Raw genomic sequence first — 14,096 nt, 5'->3', positions numbered from 1 at the left:
GCTGAAATTCACTTACTTGTCAAACAAAACTTGTAGCAGATTAGTTTACTATAATTGATAACTCCATTATAATTGGAAGTCGTTTCTAGTATGATTTTAAGGTTGTTTAAACAGTTTAAACTCAATACAATGTGGAAAGGTAAACAGAAGAACCACAATTAAAAGCCTCAGGCATGAGAATAATTAACATAATCATTGCACTATCTGCCCCACCCATAACTCATACAGTTTTCAGGATTAAACGTTTTAGATTCATGTCAAGACGTAAAAGAGAAATCAAAGGAGGGAAAAAACAACTTTTTGGATTGTTTCTGGATGTCTCCAGAAATCATGGCTGCGTCTAGCATTTTTTCTAAGTCGATGTCAAACAAAAATTCAGTCATTCAAATCATTCTCTTATGAAACGCAACTTGAACCAGATTATCAAGATCTCACCATGTAGGATTAAGAATCCCCGGAGGGTGACCTAGTCCAAAAAGCTCCTCGAAATTGCATTTAGGGTGTTTCTGACTGTTCCTGCTGGATTGCTTCAGGCACCCATTTTTAAAAGCGTCTTCCCATCGAAGAAAGAATCTAATCAGGAGAGTAGAACTAACAACGTGTCTCCATACTTGGGAACTGCCAGGGTACTTGAGAATGTTCTTCAAATTAGAGTAGTCCTTCTCCATGGGAAACATTCGAGAAGAAGTCCAGAAAGTTCCAGGGGAAATCCCCATGCATATCTCAAGGTCTACGATCACAGTCATAAAGAACCAAACTGTGGCCTGGAGCAAAATGTAGTCCTTTTCCTCAGGAAACATGGGAGAGGGAATCCAGAAAGTCCAAGGAGAAATCTCCGTGCATCTCCCAAGCTCTATGATCCCGGTCATAAGAAACCAAAGTTCCCGGTCAGGGAACCAAAATGTGGCCCAGAGTAAAATGTTCCAGAGACAGACTAACTGTCTCATGATGAAACAGTAGAGGCTTTGGCAAACCTCTTCATAAGTAGAAAGGCAACCCATGGTGGATGGGTAGCCAAGTTTACTTATCTGGACAATAGGTGGGTAGGGTCCCACATTGATGCCGGTCCAAGTTTCAGGGCTTATTTCAGTCCCTGTTCAGGCGCCATATGTCGTTTTCGACAGGTTAGGTTGTTTTCACCGGGCTGGCTTCACGGGCGGGTAACAGATGACCCGGGATTCATGGCTGGGTTGTATGCAGTATCTCTTTATTCATGCAGGACGCAGCACAATCTAAGATGAGCTAAGCTAAACTCAAAGTACAGTACTGTAAAACTCACAATGCTGTCTTTATATATACTTGCCAAGTAGGGTAGAAACAGGGTGTGACATAGAGAGGGTGGAGAGAAAAGTGACTGGTGACAATCAGTGTGTGACAAGGAGAGGATCAGGGTGTGACAAGGAGGGGGGTGGAGCAAAAACATATCATGAAACAGTGGGGATTGAACCAATGCCCTGGAGAGAGGTGCTTGTTAACAGCGGTTATATAAATAGAATGAAGTGGTTATGTAAATAGAATAGTGTTAAGCAGGGGAGATTTAAACCAAATGAAACAGAAGGGGTCTCATGCATACCAACAGAATGTAAAACATTAATTCCCCAATAAAGAAATAAAAGTAAATAAATAAATAAAAATAAAATTGTCAAGGGGGGGTCGGGGCTGGTGATGCACCGGGTTAAGCATACATAGTACAAAGCATTAAGGACCCACGCTAGGATCCCGGTTCCAGCCCCCAGCTCCCCACCTGCAGGGGGTTCGCTTCACAGGTGGTGAAGCAGGTCTGTAAGTGTCTCTCTCCCTCTCTATCTTCCCCTCCTCTCTCAATTTCTCTGTCCTATCAAAAAAAAAGAAAGAAAGAAAGAAAAAATAGCCAAAGGAGCAGTGGATTCCTAGGGCAGGCACCAAGTCTCAGCAATAACCCTGGAGGCAGAAAAATTCATCATCACAGGGCGTAGATGTTCTCCGACTGACCTTGAATTCCCTCAGATACTTGTCACTTGCAGGTTTGAGCAGCCACTGATACTGTTTTAATCTGTTGCTTATTTCAGACTTGTAAAAGGGTCCTTTTGGTCTCCTGCAATTTCTTTTGCTACATATATATATGAAACACTGACAAAACCATAGGATAAGAGGGGTACAACTCCACACAATTCCCACCACCAGAACTCCTATCCCATCCCCTCCCCTGACAGCTTTCCTATTCTTTAACCGTCTGGGAGTATGGACCCAGGGTCATTGTGGGATGCAGAAGGTGAAAGGTCTGGTTTCTGTAATTGCTTCCCCGATGAACATGGGCATTGACAGGTCAATCCATACTCCCAGCCTGTCTCTCTCTTTCTCTAGTGGGGCGGGGTTCTGGGGAATCGAAGCTCCAGGACACATTGGTGGGGTTGTCTGTCCAGGGAAGAAGTCTGGTTGGCATGATGTTAGCATCTGGAACCTGATGGCTGAAAAGAGAGTTAACATATAAAGCCAAACAAGTTGTTGACTAATCATGAACGTAAAGGCTAGAATAGTGCAGATGAAGAGTTGGTGGTGGGGGGTGGATCTTCATTTTGTAGATAGCTAGTAGGCATATTTTAGTTATATTCCAAAGGGCCTGTAGCTATACTAGTTTTTGTTTGTTTGTTTTTCCCCTGAGCCTAAGATCTGATATGCAGGTGGATCCTAGCTATTGTCTGGGAAGATGATGTCATGGCTGGCAGAAGGACCAGAAAGCTGGATCAGGGAAGAGAGTAGCCCCCAAATATGGGAAAGGTGTATAAATATTGTTGACTGTAAACCCCATCAATTTGATCTGATCTGGGGCCCATATTCGGCTTAGGAGCCTATGTGACCTCTGCATCCCTGTAGATCTGAGCTCACATTCTGTGGTCATGAGTAGGAACATTCCAAGCTGCCCCAATTTCAGGACCCATCTTCCTCAGATGAAACATAGATTATGTTGTCCAGCCTCCCTTCAGAGGATGGAACATTCTCTACCATTGTTGATCCAAGTTGAGGGCAAGGTCTATGGGGGCCCACAGAGGGGTCTGCTTTGTTGTTCCTGATAGAGATGACTGATAACAATGGAGAGAGGTATTTATTTGAGGTCTAGGCCCATCATGTCTGTTTGGGAATGTCAGGACTCCCTGACTAGGGCCCCAGGTGATGGGGTGGCCTGATAGTGACTAAAGAGTCATCATTAAAGTATGCCAGTCTCTTGCCCTTACTGATAGTGACTAAAGAGTCATCATTAAAGTATGCCAGTCTCTTGCCCTTATTCAGATTTTGCAGTCCTTGTTTTGATGAGGTTTGCTTTGGAGTGAGTGAGATAACTGTAATAGGAAGTAGGTGAGGAGGGTATCTAAGTCTATGTAGACACTTTCATTATGAACTTGATACTGACTCACTGTAGGCTATTGTGTACTTTTGCTTTCAGGTATATATTTTGTCCTAATTTATGGATACATGTGAACATATGTTTTATCTTACGGGAACTGGTCTATATCCAGGTTTTGGGATTTTGTTAGGAGGTTAACCACCTGGAATGGAATTTGAGAATCCTATGAAAGGAAAGGTCTCACCCGAGTAATGAGGGTGAAGGGTTGACATTCCATGCCTGACGTCTCTGGGCACAGTCTGAAGTGAAGCATGCTGAGGTGGTACTCCTTGTGTTGACTAGGTTGGGATCGGCGGATGTAATTATCATTGGGTATGAATTGAGAGAAGCATGCAGGAAAGTGAGCCCCACCCTAGAGGTTCCAGGACTGGGGAAATACAGGCTCTATAGAGGAAGCGGGAGATTCCTGCTGTCTTAGGATTTAAGAAGACAGTAGATAGTCATTGCTATAATCACATTGTTTGGCAGTTGGGTTAACTTTGAAATATCCCTTTATTAGGATTTGCTGTATCGTACACACCATCCCCATCATTTATGTCCGTTGACATTGTTTGTATAGAGCTGTGCCACCGGTTGCTTCTGTTCTCCCTGGTCTAAGGTGTTTTTTTTTTTTAATTTTTTTATATTTATTTATTTATTCCCTTTTGTTGCCCTTGTTGTTTTATTGTTGTAGTTCTTATTGTTGTTGTTACTGATGTTGTTGTTGGATAGGACAGAGAGAAATGGAGAGAGGAGGGGAAGACAGAGTGGAGGAGAGAAAGACAGACACCTGCAGACCTGCTTCACCGCCTGTGAAGCGACTCCCCTGCAGGTGGGGAGCTATGGGTTCGAACCGGGATCCTTTCGCCGGTCCTTGCGCTTTGTACCACCTGCGCTTAACCCGCTGCGCTACCGCCCGACTCCCTGGTCTATGCTTGTAAGAGAGTGAACATATCAAAGACTCAGCCTATGGCCTGTGCATTACAAAGTTTGAGACATTCAATAAATCTATTATCTTTACGTATTGGTTAGCGATAGCCAGAAATGGAGATAAAGGGAAAGGCATAGAGAGGGAGAGAGACATCTGTGACCCTGCTTCACCACTTGTGGAGCTTTCCCCCTGCAGGTGGGGACCGCGGGCTTAAACTTGGGTCCCTGAGCACTGTAACATGTGCACCCAACCAGGTGCGCCACCACCCGACGCCTCTTCTACTCCTTTTTTCTCATCAACGTTTAGAAGCATCTTGTCTGTCTCCCTTGATCAGTCTCTCAATACAAATCAGAACTCTAGCAGCCCTTTCAAAGGTGACCAGTGGTTTTTATTGTTGTTGTTTAAGAATCATTATGGATGTCTTTTTTTTTTTTTTTTTTACATCTGTGTTTTCACTCATCATTATTCCTGACACTCAGATTGCGCCATCTGAGAACAATCAGTTCTGTGATGTCTGGGATTTGCTTTGAAATAACGCAAAGGAGAGAAGGGAGCAGAGGAGTCGTGGCTGACCTTGAACCATCCTCGCTGATGGGGGTGGTGAGCGCGGGACCCCGCTCACTTTTCTGTGGTGTGGTGTGAGGGCTTTTCCCAGCCGTGCTGTGTCGACCTTGTGGGAATGGCTTCTTGGTGGCTGGGCTCCATTTGGACGGTTTCCTTCATCTCAGATAAGTGAATTTCCAGGAACCCTTGAAACACTGCCTGCCTGCGAGCCAGGGTGAGTCATCCCTGCAAGGCTCCCTGATGATTTGTAGCAAGAAAGCAGTGCTGGAAACCACCAGGCTGGGCCTCCGGAGTCCTGGGTGCCTGTTGCCACCAGGCTGGCCTTGCGCCCGGTGCAGCCAGAGAAGACAGGATTTCCAGCAAACAAAAGTGAATTAATTAGGTGTTCAGACTGCTATTTCCAGTCCGAACGATGAATTATAGGGTTTTACTTAACTTTTCTACTTTGTACTTTTTTTTTTTTTTTTTACCACCAGAGCGGAGCTCAGCTTTGCATTATGATGGTGCAGGGGACTGAACCTGGGACTTTGGAGCCTCAGGCATGGGAGTCTGTTTGCATAACCATTATGCTATCTACTCCTGCCCTTTGTACATTTTTTAACCTGCCTTTCTCTCCCTCTCTCTCTCTCTCTCTCCTTCCTCCCTACCTCCCTCTCTCTTCCTTTTTTAAAAAATTATCCTTTTTTAAAAAATTTATTGGATAGAGACAGCCAGAAACCAAGAGAGAAAGAGGACATAGAGGGAGAGAGATGTCTACAACACTACTCACAAAGCTTTCCACCTACAGGTGGGGACCAGGGGCTCAAACCTGGTTCCTTCTGTATTATAATGTGTCCTCTACCAGGTGTGCCACCACCCTGTCCCCCTTCTTTCCTTCCCTTCCCTTCCCTTCCCTTCCCTTCCCTTCCCTTCCCTTCCCTTCCCTTCCCTTCCCTTCCCTTCCCTTCCCTTCCCTTCCAACCCTTCCCTTCCCTTTCCCCTTCCCCTTCCCTTTCCCCTTCCCCTTCCCTTTCCCCTTCCCTTCCCTTCCCTTTCCCCTTCCCTTCCCTTTCCCCTTCCCTTCCCTTCCCTTTCCCCTTCCCTTCCCTTTCCCCTTCCCTTCCCTTTCCCCTTCCCTTCCCTTCCCTTTCCCCTTCCCTTCCCTTTCCCCTTCCCTTCCCTTCCCTTCCCTTTCCCCTTCCCTTCCCTTCCCTTCCCTTCCCTTCCCTTCCCTTCCAACCCTTCCCTTCCCTTCCCTTCCCTTCCCTTCCAACCCTTCCCTTCCCTTTCCCCTTCCCTTCCCTTCCCTTCCCTTCCCTTCCAACCCTTCCCTTCCCTTTCCCCTTCCCTTCTCTTCCCTTCCCTTTCCCCTTCCCTTCCCTTCCCTTCCCTTCCCTTCCCTTTCCCCTTCCCTTCCCTTTCCCCTTCCCTTCCCTTCCCTTTACCCTTCCCTTCCCTTCCCTTCCCTTCCCTTCCCTTCCCTTTCCTTCCCTTCCCTTCCCTTCCCTTTCCCCTTCCCTTCCCTTTCCCCTTCCCTTCCCTTCCCTTTCCCCTTCCCTTCCCTTCCCTTCCCTCCCCTTCCAACCCTTCCCTTCCCTTCCCCTTCCCTTTCCCCTCCCCTTCCCTTTCCCCTCCCCTTCCCTTCCCTTTCCCCTTCCCTTCCCTTCCCTTCCCTTTCCCCTCCCCTTCCCTTCCCTTCCCTTCCCATTCCCCTCCCCTTCCCTTTCCCCTTCCCTTCCCTTCCCTTCCCTTTCCCCTCCCCTTCCCTTTCCCCTTCCCTTCCCTTTCCCCTTCCCTTCACTTTCCCCTTCCCTTCCCTTTCCCCTTCCCTTCCCTTCCCTTCCCTTCCAACCCTTCCCTTCCCTTCCCTTCCAACCCTTCCCTTTCCCCTTCCCTTCCCTTCCCTTTCCCCTTCCCTTCCCTTCCCTTCCCTTCCCTTTCCCCTTCCCTTCCCTTCCCTTTCCCCTTCCCTTCCCTTCCCTTCCCTTTCCCCTTCCCTTCCCTTCCCTTCCCTTCCCTTCCCTTCCCTTCCCTTCCCTTCCCTTCCCTTCACTTTCGTTCCCTTCCCTTCCCTTTCCCCTTCCCTTCCCTTCCCTTTCCTTTCCCCTTCCCTTCCCTTCCCTTCCCTTCCAACCCTTCCCTTCCCTTCCCCTTCCCCTTCCCCTTCCCTTTCCCCTCCCCTTCCCTTTCCCCTTCCCTTCCCTTCCCTTCCCTTTCCCCTTCCCTTCCCTTCCCTTCCCTTTCCCCTCCCCTTCCCTTTCCCCTTCCCTTCCCTTCCCTTCCCTTCCCATTCCCCTCCCCTTGCCTTTCCCCTTCCCTTCCCTTCCCTTCCCTTCCCTTCCCTTCCCTTTCCCCTTCCCTTCCCTTCCCTTCCCTTCCCTTTCCCCTCCCCTTCCCTTTCCCCTTCCCTTCCCTTCCCTTCCCATTCCCCTCCCCTTCCCTTTCCCCTTCCCTTCCCTTCCCTTTCCCCTCCCCTTCCCTTTCCCCTTCCCTTCCCTTCCCTTTCCCCTCCCCTTCCCTTTCCCTTTCCCCTTCCCTTCCCTTCCCTTCCCCTTCCCCTTCCCTTCCCTTCCCTTTCCCCTCCCCTTCCCTTTCCCCTTCCCTTCCCTTCCCTTCCCTTCCCTTCCCTTTCCCCTCCCCTTCCCTTTCCCCTTCCCTTCCCTTCCCTTCCCTTCCCTTCCCTTCCCTTCCCCTTCCCCTTCCCCTTCCCCTTCCCCTTCCCCTTCCCCTTCCCCTTCCCCTTCCCCTTCCCCTTCCCCTTCCCTTCCCTTCCCTTCCCTTCCCTTCCCTTCCCTTCCCCTTCCCCTTCCCCTTCCCCTTCCCCTTCCCCCTTCCCTTCCCTTCCCTTCCCTTCCCTTCCCTTCCTTTCCCTTCCCCCTTCCCCTCCCCTTCTTCTCCTCCTTTTCCTTTCCTTCCTTTCTATTCCCCTCTGCCATCAGACTTATCACTGGGGCTCAGTGTCAATACGACAAATCCACTGTCCCCATCGGCCATTTTTTCTTTTTTTTCCCCTTTCTGTTTTTAATTGCATAGGACAAAGAGAAATTAAGAGGGGAGGGAGAGATGGAGAAGGAGAGAGAAAGACAGACCTCTGCAAACTTGCTTCACCGCTCATGAAGCTTCCCCTTGCAGGTGGCGAGCAAGGTTTAAACCGGGGTCCTTGCACATGGTAACCTATGTACTTTACCTGGTACACCACCACTTGGCCCCCTGATTTGTACTTATTTTATGCAAAAATATTCTGAATTCTAAGGACATAACTACTCTGTCCTAATTATACAGAGCACTCCCATGTGTAGACATATGTATGTATATGTTCTGTATATATTTGTATGTCTACAAGCACAATTTGTATGCTTGCTTATCCATACATATTTATATATATATTCAGAGTGGGGGAGAGTATTATTTTTAAATGATGGTACCAGTAATTAACAAATCTGCTTTAATTCTTTTTATCTTTACCACACATTCCACTAGGGATGTGTGATCAAGTAGACTTCCATACAGGGGATGATTTTTCTCGCTGTAATTAACATGTTAGCATCTTGACATGCTGTCAAATGTCATATGTTTGAGTCTGCTTTCAACATTTTTTTCCTTGAATATATTTTTATTTGCTATATATATTATACTTAGTGTAAAACAAGAAGTGTTTGAATGTATCCACTGTAGAATAGTAAGATTCTTTTTTAAAAAATTTTTATGGGAGTGGGGCAGTAGCGCAGTGGGTTAAGCGCAGGTGGCGCAAAGCACAAGGACCAACATAAGGATCCCGGTTCGAGCCCCCGGCTCCCCACCTGCAGGCAGTCGCTTCACAGGCGGTGAAGCAGGTCTGCAGGTGTCTGTCTTTCTCTCCCCCTCTCTGTCTTCCCCTCCTCTCTCCATTTCTCTCTGTCCTATCTAACAATGACAACATCAATTACAACAACAACAATAACTACAACAATAAACAACTAGGGCAACAAAAGGGGATAAATAAGTATTAAAAATTAAAAAATATTTATTTTATTTTTATTTATTTTTTTTTTCTCCAGGGTTATTGCTGGGCTCGGTGCCTGCACCATGAATCCACCACTCCTGGAGGCCATTTTTTCCCCCCCTTTTGCTGCCCTTGTTGTAGCTTCGTTGTGGTTATTGTTATTGCCCTTGTTGACGCAATTCGTTGTTGGCTAGGACAGAGAGAAATGGAGAGAGGAGGGGAAGACAGAGAGGGGGAGAGAAAGACAGACATCTGCAGACCTGCTTCACCGCCTGTGAAGCGACTCCCCTGCAGGTGGGGAGCCGGGGGCTCGAACCAGGATTCTTAACGCCGGTCCCTGCGCTTTGCGCCACATGCGCTTAACCCGCTGCGCCACCGCCCGACCCCCTAAAAAATATTTTTAAAGTATTTTATTTATTTATTTATTAATATTCTTGAGAGAGATGCAGAGAGAGAAAGACACACAGAGAAACAGCAGAGCCCTGCTCAGCTCTGGCTTATGGTGGTGCGGGGGACTGAACCTGGGACTTTGGAGCCTCAGGCCTGAGTTTCTTTGCATAACCACTATGCTGTCTACCCCCCACCCACCATAGTAAGATTCTGTGACACAGGCATGGCTGTCAGAAAATACCCGATCGGAAGCTTCTCGAGCAGTGAAGCAGGGCTGCAGGTGCCTCTTTGCGGCGTCTCCTCCTCCCTCCCTCTATCTCTCCCTCCCCACCCAATCTCTTGGTCTCTGTCAAATAATAAATAGCAGTTTTAAAATATGATTATTTAAAAATAATGATAGAATTCCACAATCAAATTTCAATTTTGTCTTCTGTGAACAGGAATTTCTTTAGCAACATGACATGATTCTGATTAAAATGACAATATATTGGTGTGTTGTGTGTATTTTAAACATAGAGATATTTTAAACAAGTAAAAAGATAGAGGGATCATATGTTTTTGACTGAGATCTCCTGTCATCCCCCAATGAATTCTGATATTTCCTTGGAAGCCTCTGCTTTGAAGGCAGGGGTTTGAAGGCCTTGTTAGTCCAACAAAATAACAAAGACCCTGTCAAATAAACTGCCCAGTATTGCTGACTGCCTTCACAGCACGCAAAATCATTCAGATGTATGCTTTCAACCGTTTTAGCAGCTCCAGGGTGAAAACCACGAGTTGGAGGGGTGTGGGGAGACAGCGGTGGCTTCCATGCCTGCTCCCTGACCTCCGTTTTCCTCCTCTTGCCATTGAAACTAGTTTCTGCTAGGACTAGACTTATTCTTGTATTGTCTCTAAAAAAACGCATTAATGATCTCCAAAAGTGGTTTTAAAGCGAAAAAAGCATCCTCTCCCTCTCTGACAAAGACTCACGTTGTCCTCTTCCTTCTCCGCTTTGTCCCTCTCTCTACCTCCTGAATGTTCTTTCTTTTTTTTTTTTTTAATTTAATTTTGTATTTATAAAAAGGAAACATTGACTAAGCCATAGGATAAGAGAGGTACAACTCCACACAATTCCCACCACCAGAACTCCGTATCCTATCCCCTCCCCTGATAGCTTTCCTATTCTTTAACCCTCTGGGAGTGTGGGCCCAAGGTCACTGTGGGATGCAGAGGTGGAAGTTCTGGCTTCTGTAATTGCTTCCCCGCTGAGCGTGGGCATTGACAGGCTGATCCATACTCCCAGCCTGTCTCTCTCTTTCCCTAGTGGGGCAGGGCTCTGGGGAAGCAGAGCTCCAGGGCACATTGGTGGGGTTGTCTGTCTGTCCAGGGAAGTCTGGTTGGCATCATGTTAGCATCTGGAACCTGGTGGCTGAAAAGAGAGTTAACATATAAAACCAAACATATTGTTGACTATCATGAACCTAAAGGCTGGGATAGTGCAGATGAAGAGTTGGGGGGTCCTCCATTTTGTAGATAGCTAGTAGGCATATTTTAGTTATATTCTAAAGGGCCTGTGGCTATAATAGTGTTTTTTTTTCCCCCTGAGCCTGAAATCTATGCAGGTGGTTCCTTATTATTGTCTGGGGAGGTGATACCATGGCTACAAAAAGGACCAGAAAGCTGGATCAGGGAAGAGAGTAGCTCCCAAATATGGGAAAGGGGTGTGAATATTGTTGACTGTAAACCCCATCGATTTGATCTGATCTGGGGGACCATATTCATCTTAGGAGCCTATGTGACCTCTGCATCCCTGTAGATCTGAGCTCACATTCTGTGGTCGTGAGCAGGAACCCGAAGTTCTTTCTCATGTAGAAAGAAAGCTGGCATCCTTCTCTATGTTAGTTCGACCCTTTTTAACCCAGTTGGTTCTCTGTTTGTGCTGTCTCGGTGCCTTGTGGGCGTGTCTGCCTGTGATTAATGACGCCATGAAATACCGACAGGGTTTGGTGACTGAACTGGGTTTTATAGAATCCCATTTTTCTTGTCTTTTCATCTTGAACCGTGATAAATGATTGACTCTTTCCCCCCCCCCCTTTCCTTTCAGTTTAAAGGAATTCCTGCCCAAAGAATACATTAAGCAGAGAGGAGCTGAGAAGAGAGTATTTCAGGTATCGGGACTGTTCTTTTCCTGCCTTCCTGCCCTCACTCGTAGGAGAGTCTGGCGCTGCACGAGGGTCTTGCTGCCTGTGCACAGACTCTCCTTATACTGAACGGCAGAAATGATTCGTGTGACTTGAGGGCAGAGAAGCTGACGCTTCTACTTGGGGCAGGCAGGTTTATGATTTAATCTGCACCTGCTTGTTAAAGGCCATTAGCCCTTCTGGTATGTGTGTGTGTGGGGGGGACGTGTCTACATTTAATTTCAGAGGCATTATCTTGGTAGCACTGAAACAAGGTGATTTACTGTTAAAACACACTGAAGAAAGAGAAAAAACACACACACACAAGTAGCTTCTTTGCCCCGAGCTTTTTTTTTAAAAAAAAAAACAAAAAACTGGAATTTAGAAATTGGTTCCTCTCCAGGTTTATCCTGAAAGTCACATTCGTTCAGCCACCAAGAAGAATATCTCTCTCCCCAACTTTATCACAATAATAATCACTGCAGCAAATCCAGAATGTCAAGGTCCTCTTTGGTGTTGGATTTGAGATCTGCACTGAAATATTAATCGTATGGCTCTGCAGTGGATATCTTATTTCGGATTGTATCCAAGAGCTGTGGCCTGGTCTCACATAATATTCTGCTGTTTGGAAAACTGAACATTTGTGGGGGGGGGGAGCTGGGGGGGTGGGTGTTGGGATGCTACCCTCTCCTGAGAAGAATGTACTTTCTGGCTCTGTTGAGACCAGACCGTTGGCCGGAATGTTTCAGGCCATGGAGTCTTTGGGAAAGGAGACGGTGGTTATAGGCCCTGTTCCTGCCGCACTGCCCAGGGGCACTTTGGGCTCCACCTATGGAACTTTCTGGGTATCCCCACCCCGCAGTCCATAGGACTGTGTGCCCAGTAACTCCCTCCCCCTCATGGAGCCCACCTGCTGCCAGAGCCACCATAACCATTCCCTCCTGCCACTGTCGCCTCTGCAGGAACACAAGAACTGTGGAGAGATGAGTGAAATCGAAGCCAAGGTCAAGTACGTCAAGCTCGCTCGCTCCCTCCGGACCTACGGAGTGTCTTTTTTCCTTGTGAAGGTGAGTCAGGCCTCTGCCAGGTCTCTCTCCATGGCTAACGTCTCTGCTCTTCCTCTTCCTCTTCTTCTTCTCCATCTTCTTCTCCTCCTCCTTTTTTCTTTTCTTCAAAAAAGATGACAATTTTATTGCAATCACAAAAGTAGGCTTTTTTTTTACTATTTTTTTTGTAATTTTATTTATTTATTTTCCTTTTTGTTGCCCTTGTCTTTTTATTGTTGTAGTTATTATTGTTGTTGTTGTTGATGTCATTGTTGTTGGATAGGACAGAGAGAAATGGAGAGAGGAGGGGAAGACAGAAAGGGGGAGAGAAAGACAGACAACTGCAGACCTGCTTCACCGCTTGTGAAGCGACTCCCCTGCAGGTGGGGAGCCGGGGGCTCGAACCGGGATCCTCACGCCGGTCCTTGCGCTTTGCAACACCTGCACTTAACCCACCGCGTTACCGCCTGGCTCCCAAAAGTAGGCTTTTAAAAATTATTTTATTGGTGGTCCGGGAGGTGGCGCAGTGATAAGCTTTGGACTCTCAAGCATGAGGTCCTGAGTTCGATCCCCCGCAGCACATGTGCCAGAGTGATGTCTGGTTCTTTCTCTCCCCTCCTATCTTCCTCATTTATAAATAAAATCTTAAAAAATATATTTTATTGGGGAAATTAATGGTTTACAGTCAACAGTAAAGACAGTTGTTGGTACATGTGTAAAATTTCAGTTTTCTGCAAAAACACTCTCACCCCCAGCCTAGGTCTGCCTCCACCACCAGCACCAGGACCTCAAAGTCTCATTCCTTCCTGCCCACACACCCCCAACCCTTTACGTTAGTGCAATATACCCCCCAAAAGCAGACTTTTAAAAACTTCCGTCATTGAAATCATTGCAAGAGCAGACTAAGGACTAAACCCTCACTCAGGCATAGTGGGTAGCTACAAATCATGAACAGGTTGCTTTGCCTTGGGTTTCTGTAATTCCTCGATTGGGAGTATACTGCATGCTTTGAAATTGGTTTTTTTATTCTTTTTTAAAAAATATTTTTTATTATTTATTTTCCCTTTTGTTGCCCTTGCTGTTTTGTTGTTATAGTTGTTGTTGTTGATGATGTCATTGTTGGATAGGACAGAGAGAAATGGAGAGGGGAGGGAAAGACAGAGAGGGGGAGAGAAAGACAGACACCTGCAGACCTGCTTCACTGCCTGTGAAGGAGCCGGGGGCTCGAACTGGGATCCTTACGCCAGTCCTTGCGCTTTGCACATGTGCGCTTAACCCACTGCACTACCACCTGACTCCTTTGGAATTGGGTTTTTTAAAAGCCAGAAAGAAGGATCTGGGTGGTTGAGTGCACATGTTGCAATGCACAGGGACCTGGGTTTGAGCCCTCGATCCCCACCTGCAGGGTTTGGAAAGCTTTATGAGTGGTGAAGCAGTGCTGCAGGTGTCTCTGTGTCTCTCTTTTTCATCCTACCCTTCCCTTTTGATTTCTGACTGTCTCTATCCAACAAATAAACATAATAAAAAATTTTAAGTCAGAAAAAGAAGGATGAATCTGGGATGATCTTATTCATAGACACAAGCTGAGATATAAGAACAGAAAGTGGAAACACAGAGCAGAATTTAAACTGTGCTTGGTGTATAGTACCGAAGTCAAGAATTCTGGAGGGTGTGGCAGGTGGGG

General features: G+C 46.8%; 1 protein-coding gene across 9 annotated transcripts in view; it reads left to right on the top strand.

The window, feature by feature from the left end:
- The window catches only part of TLN2 (talin 2), a 414,501-nt gene that overhangs the window by 235,150 nt on the left and 165,255 nt on the right, over window positions 1-14,096 (top strand). For all 9 annotated transcript variants that reach the window (XM_007533899.3, XM_060174397.1, XM_060174399.1 and 6 more), the window contains 2 exons: window positions 11,291-11,354; window positions 12,329-12,433. In XM_007533899.3, the coding sequence (XP_007533961.1) occupies window positions 11,291-11,354; window positions 12,329-12,433 (169 nt within the window). The remainder of the gene's footprint in view (window positions 1-11,290; window positions 11,355-12,328; window positions 12,434-14,096) is intronic.

Source organism: Erinaceus europaeus, chromosome 16, assembly GCF_950295315.1.
Source record: "Erinaceus europaeus chromosome 16, mEriEur2.1, whole genome shotgun sequence".
NCBI lineage: Eukaryota > Metazoa > Chordata > Mammalia > Eulipotyphla > Erinaceidae > Erinaceus > Erinaceus europaeus.
Note: the sequence above shows the minus strand (reverse complement) of the source record. Positions and strands in the feature narration are given on the sequence as shown.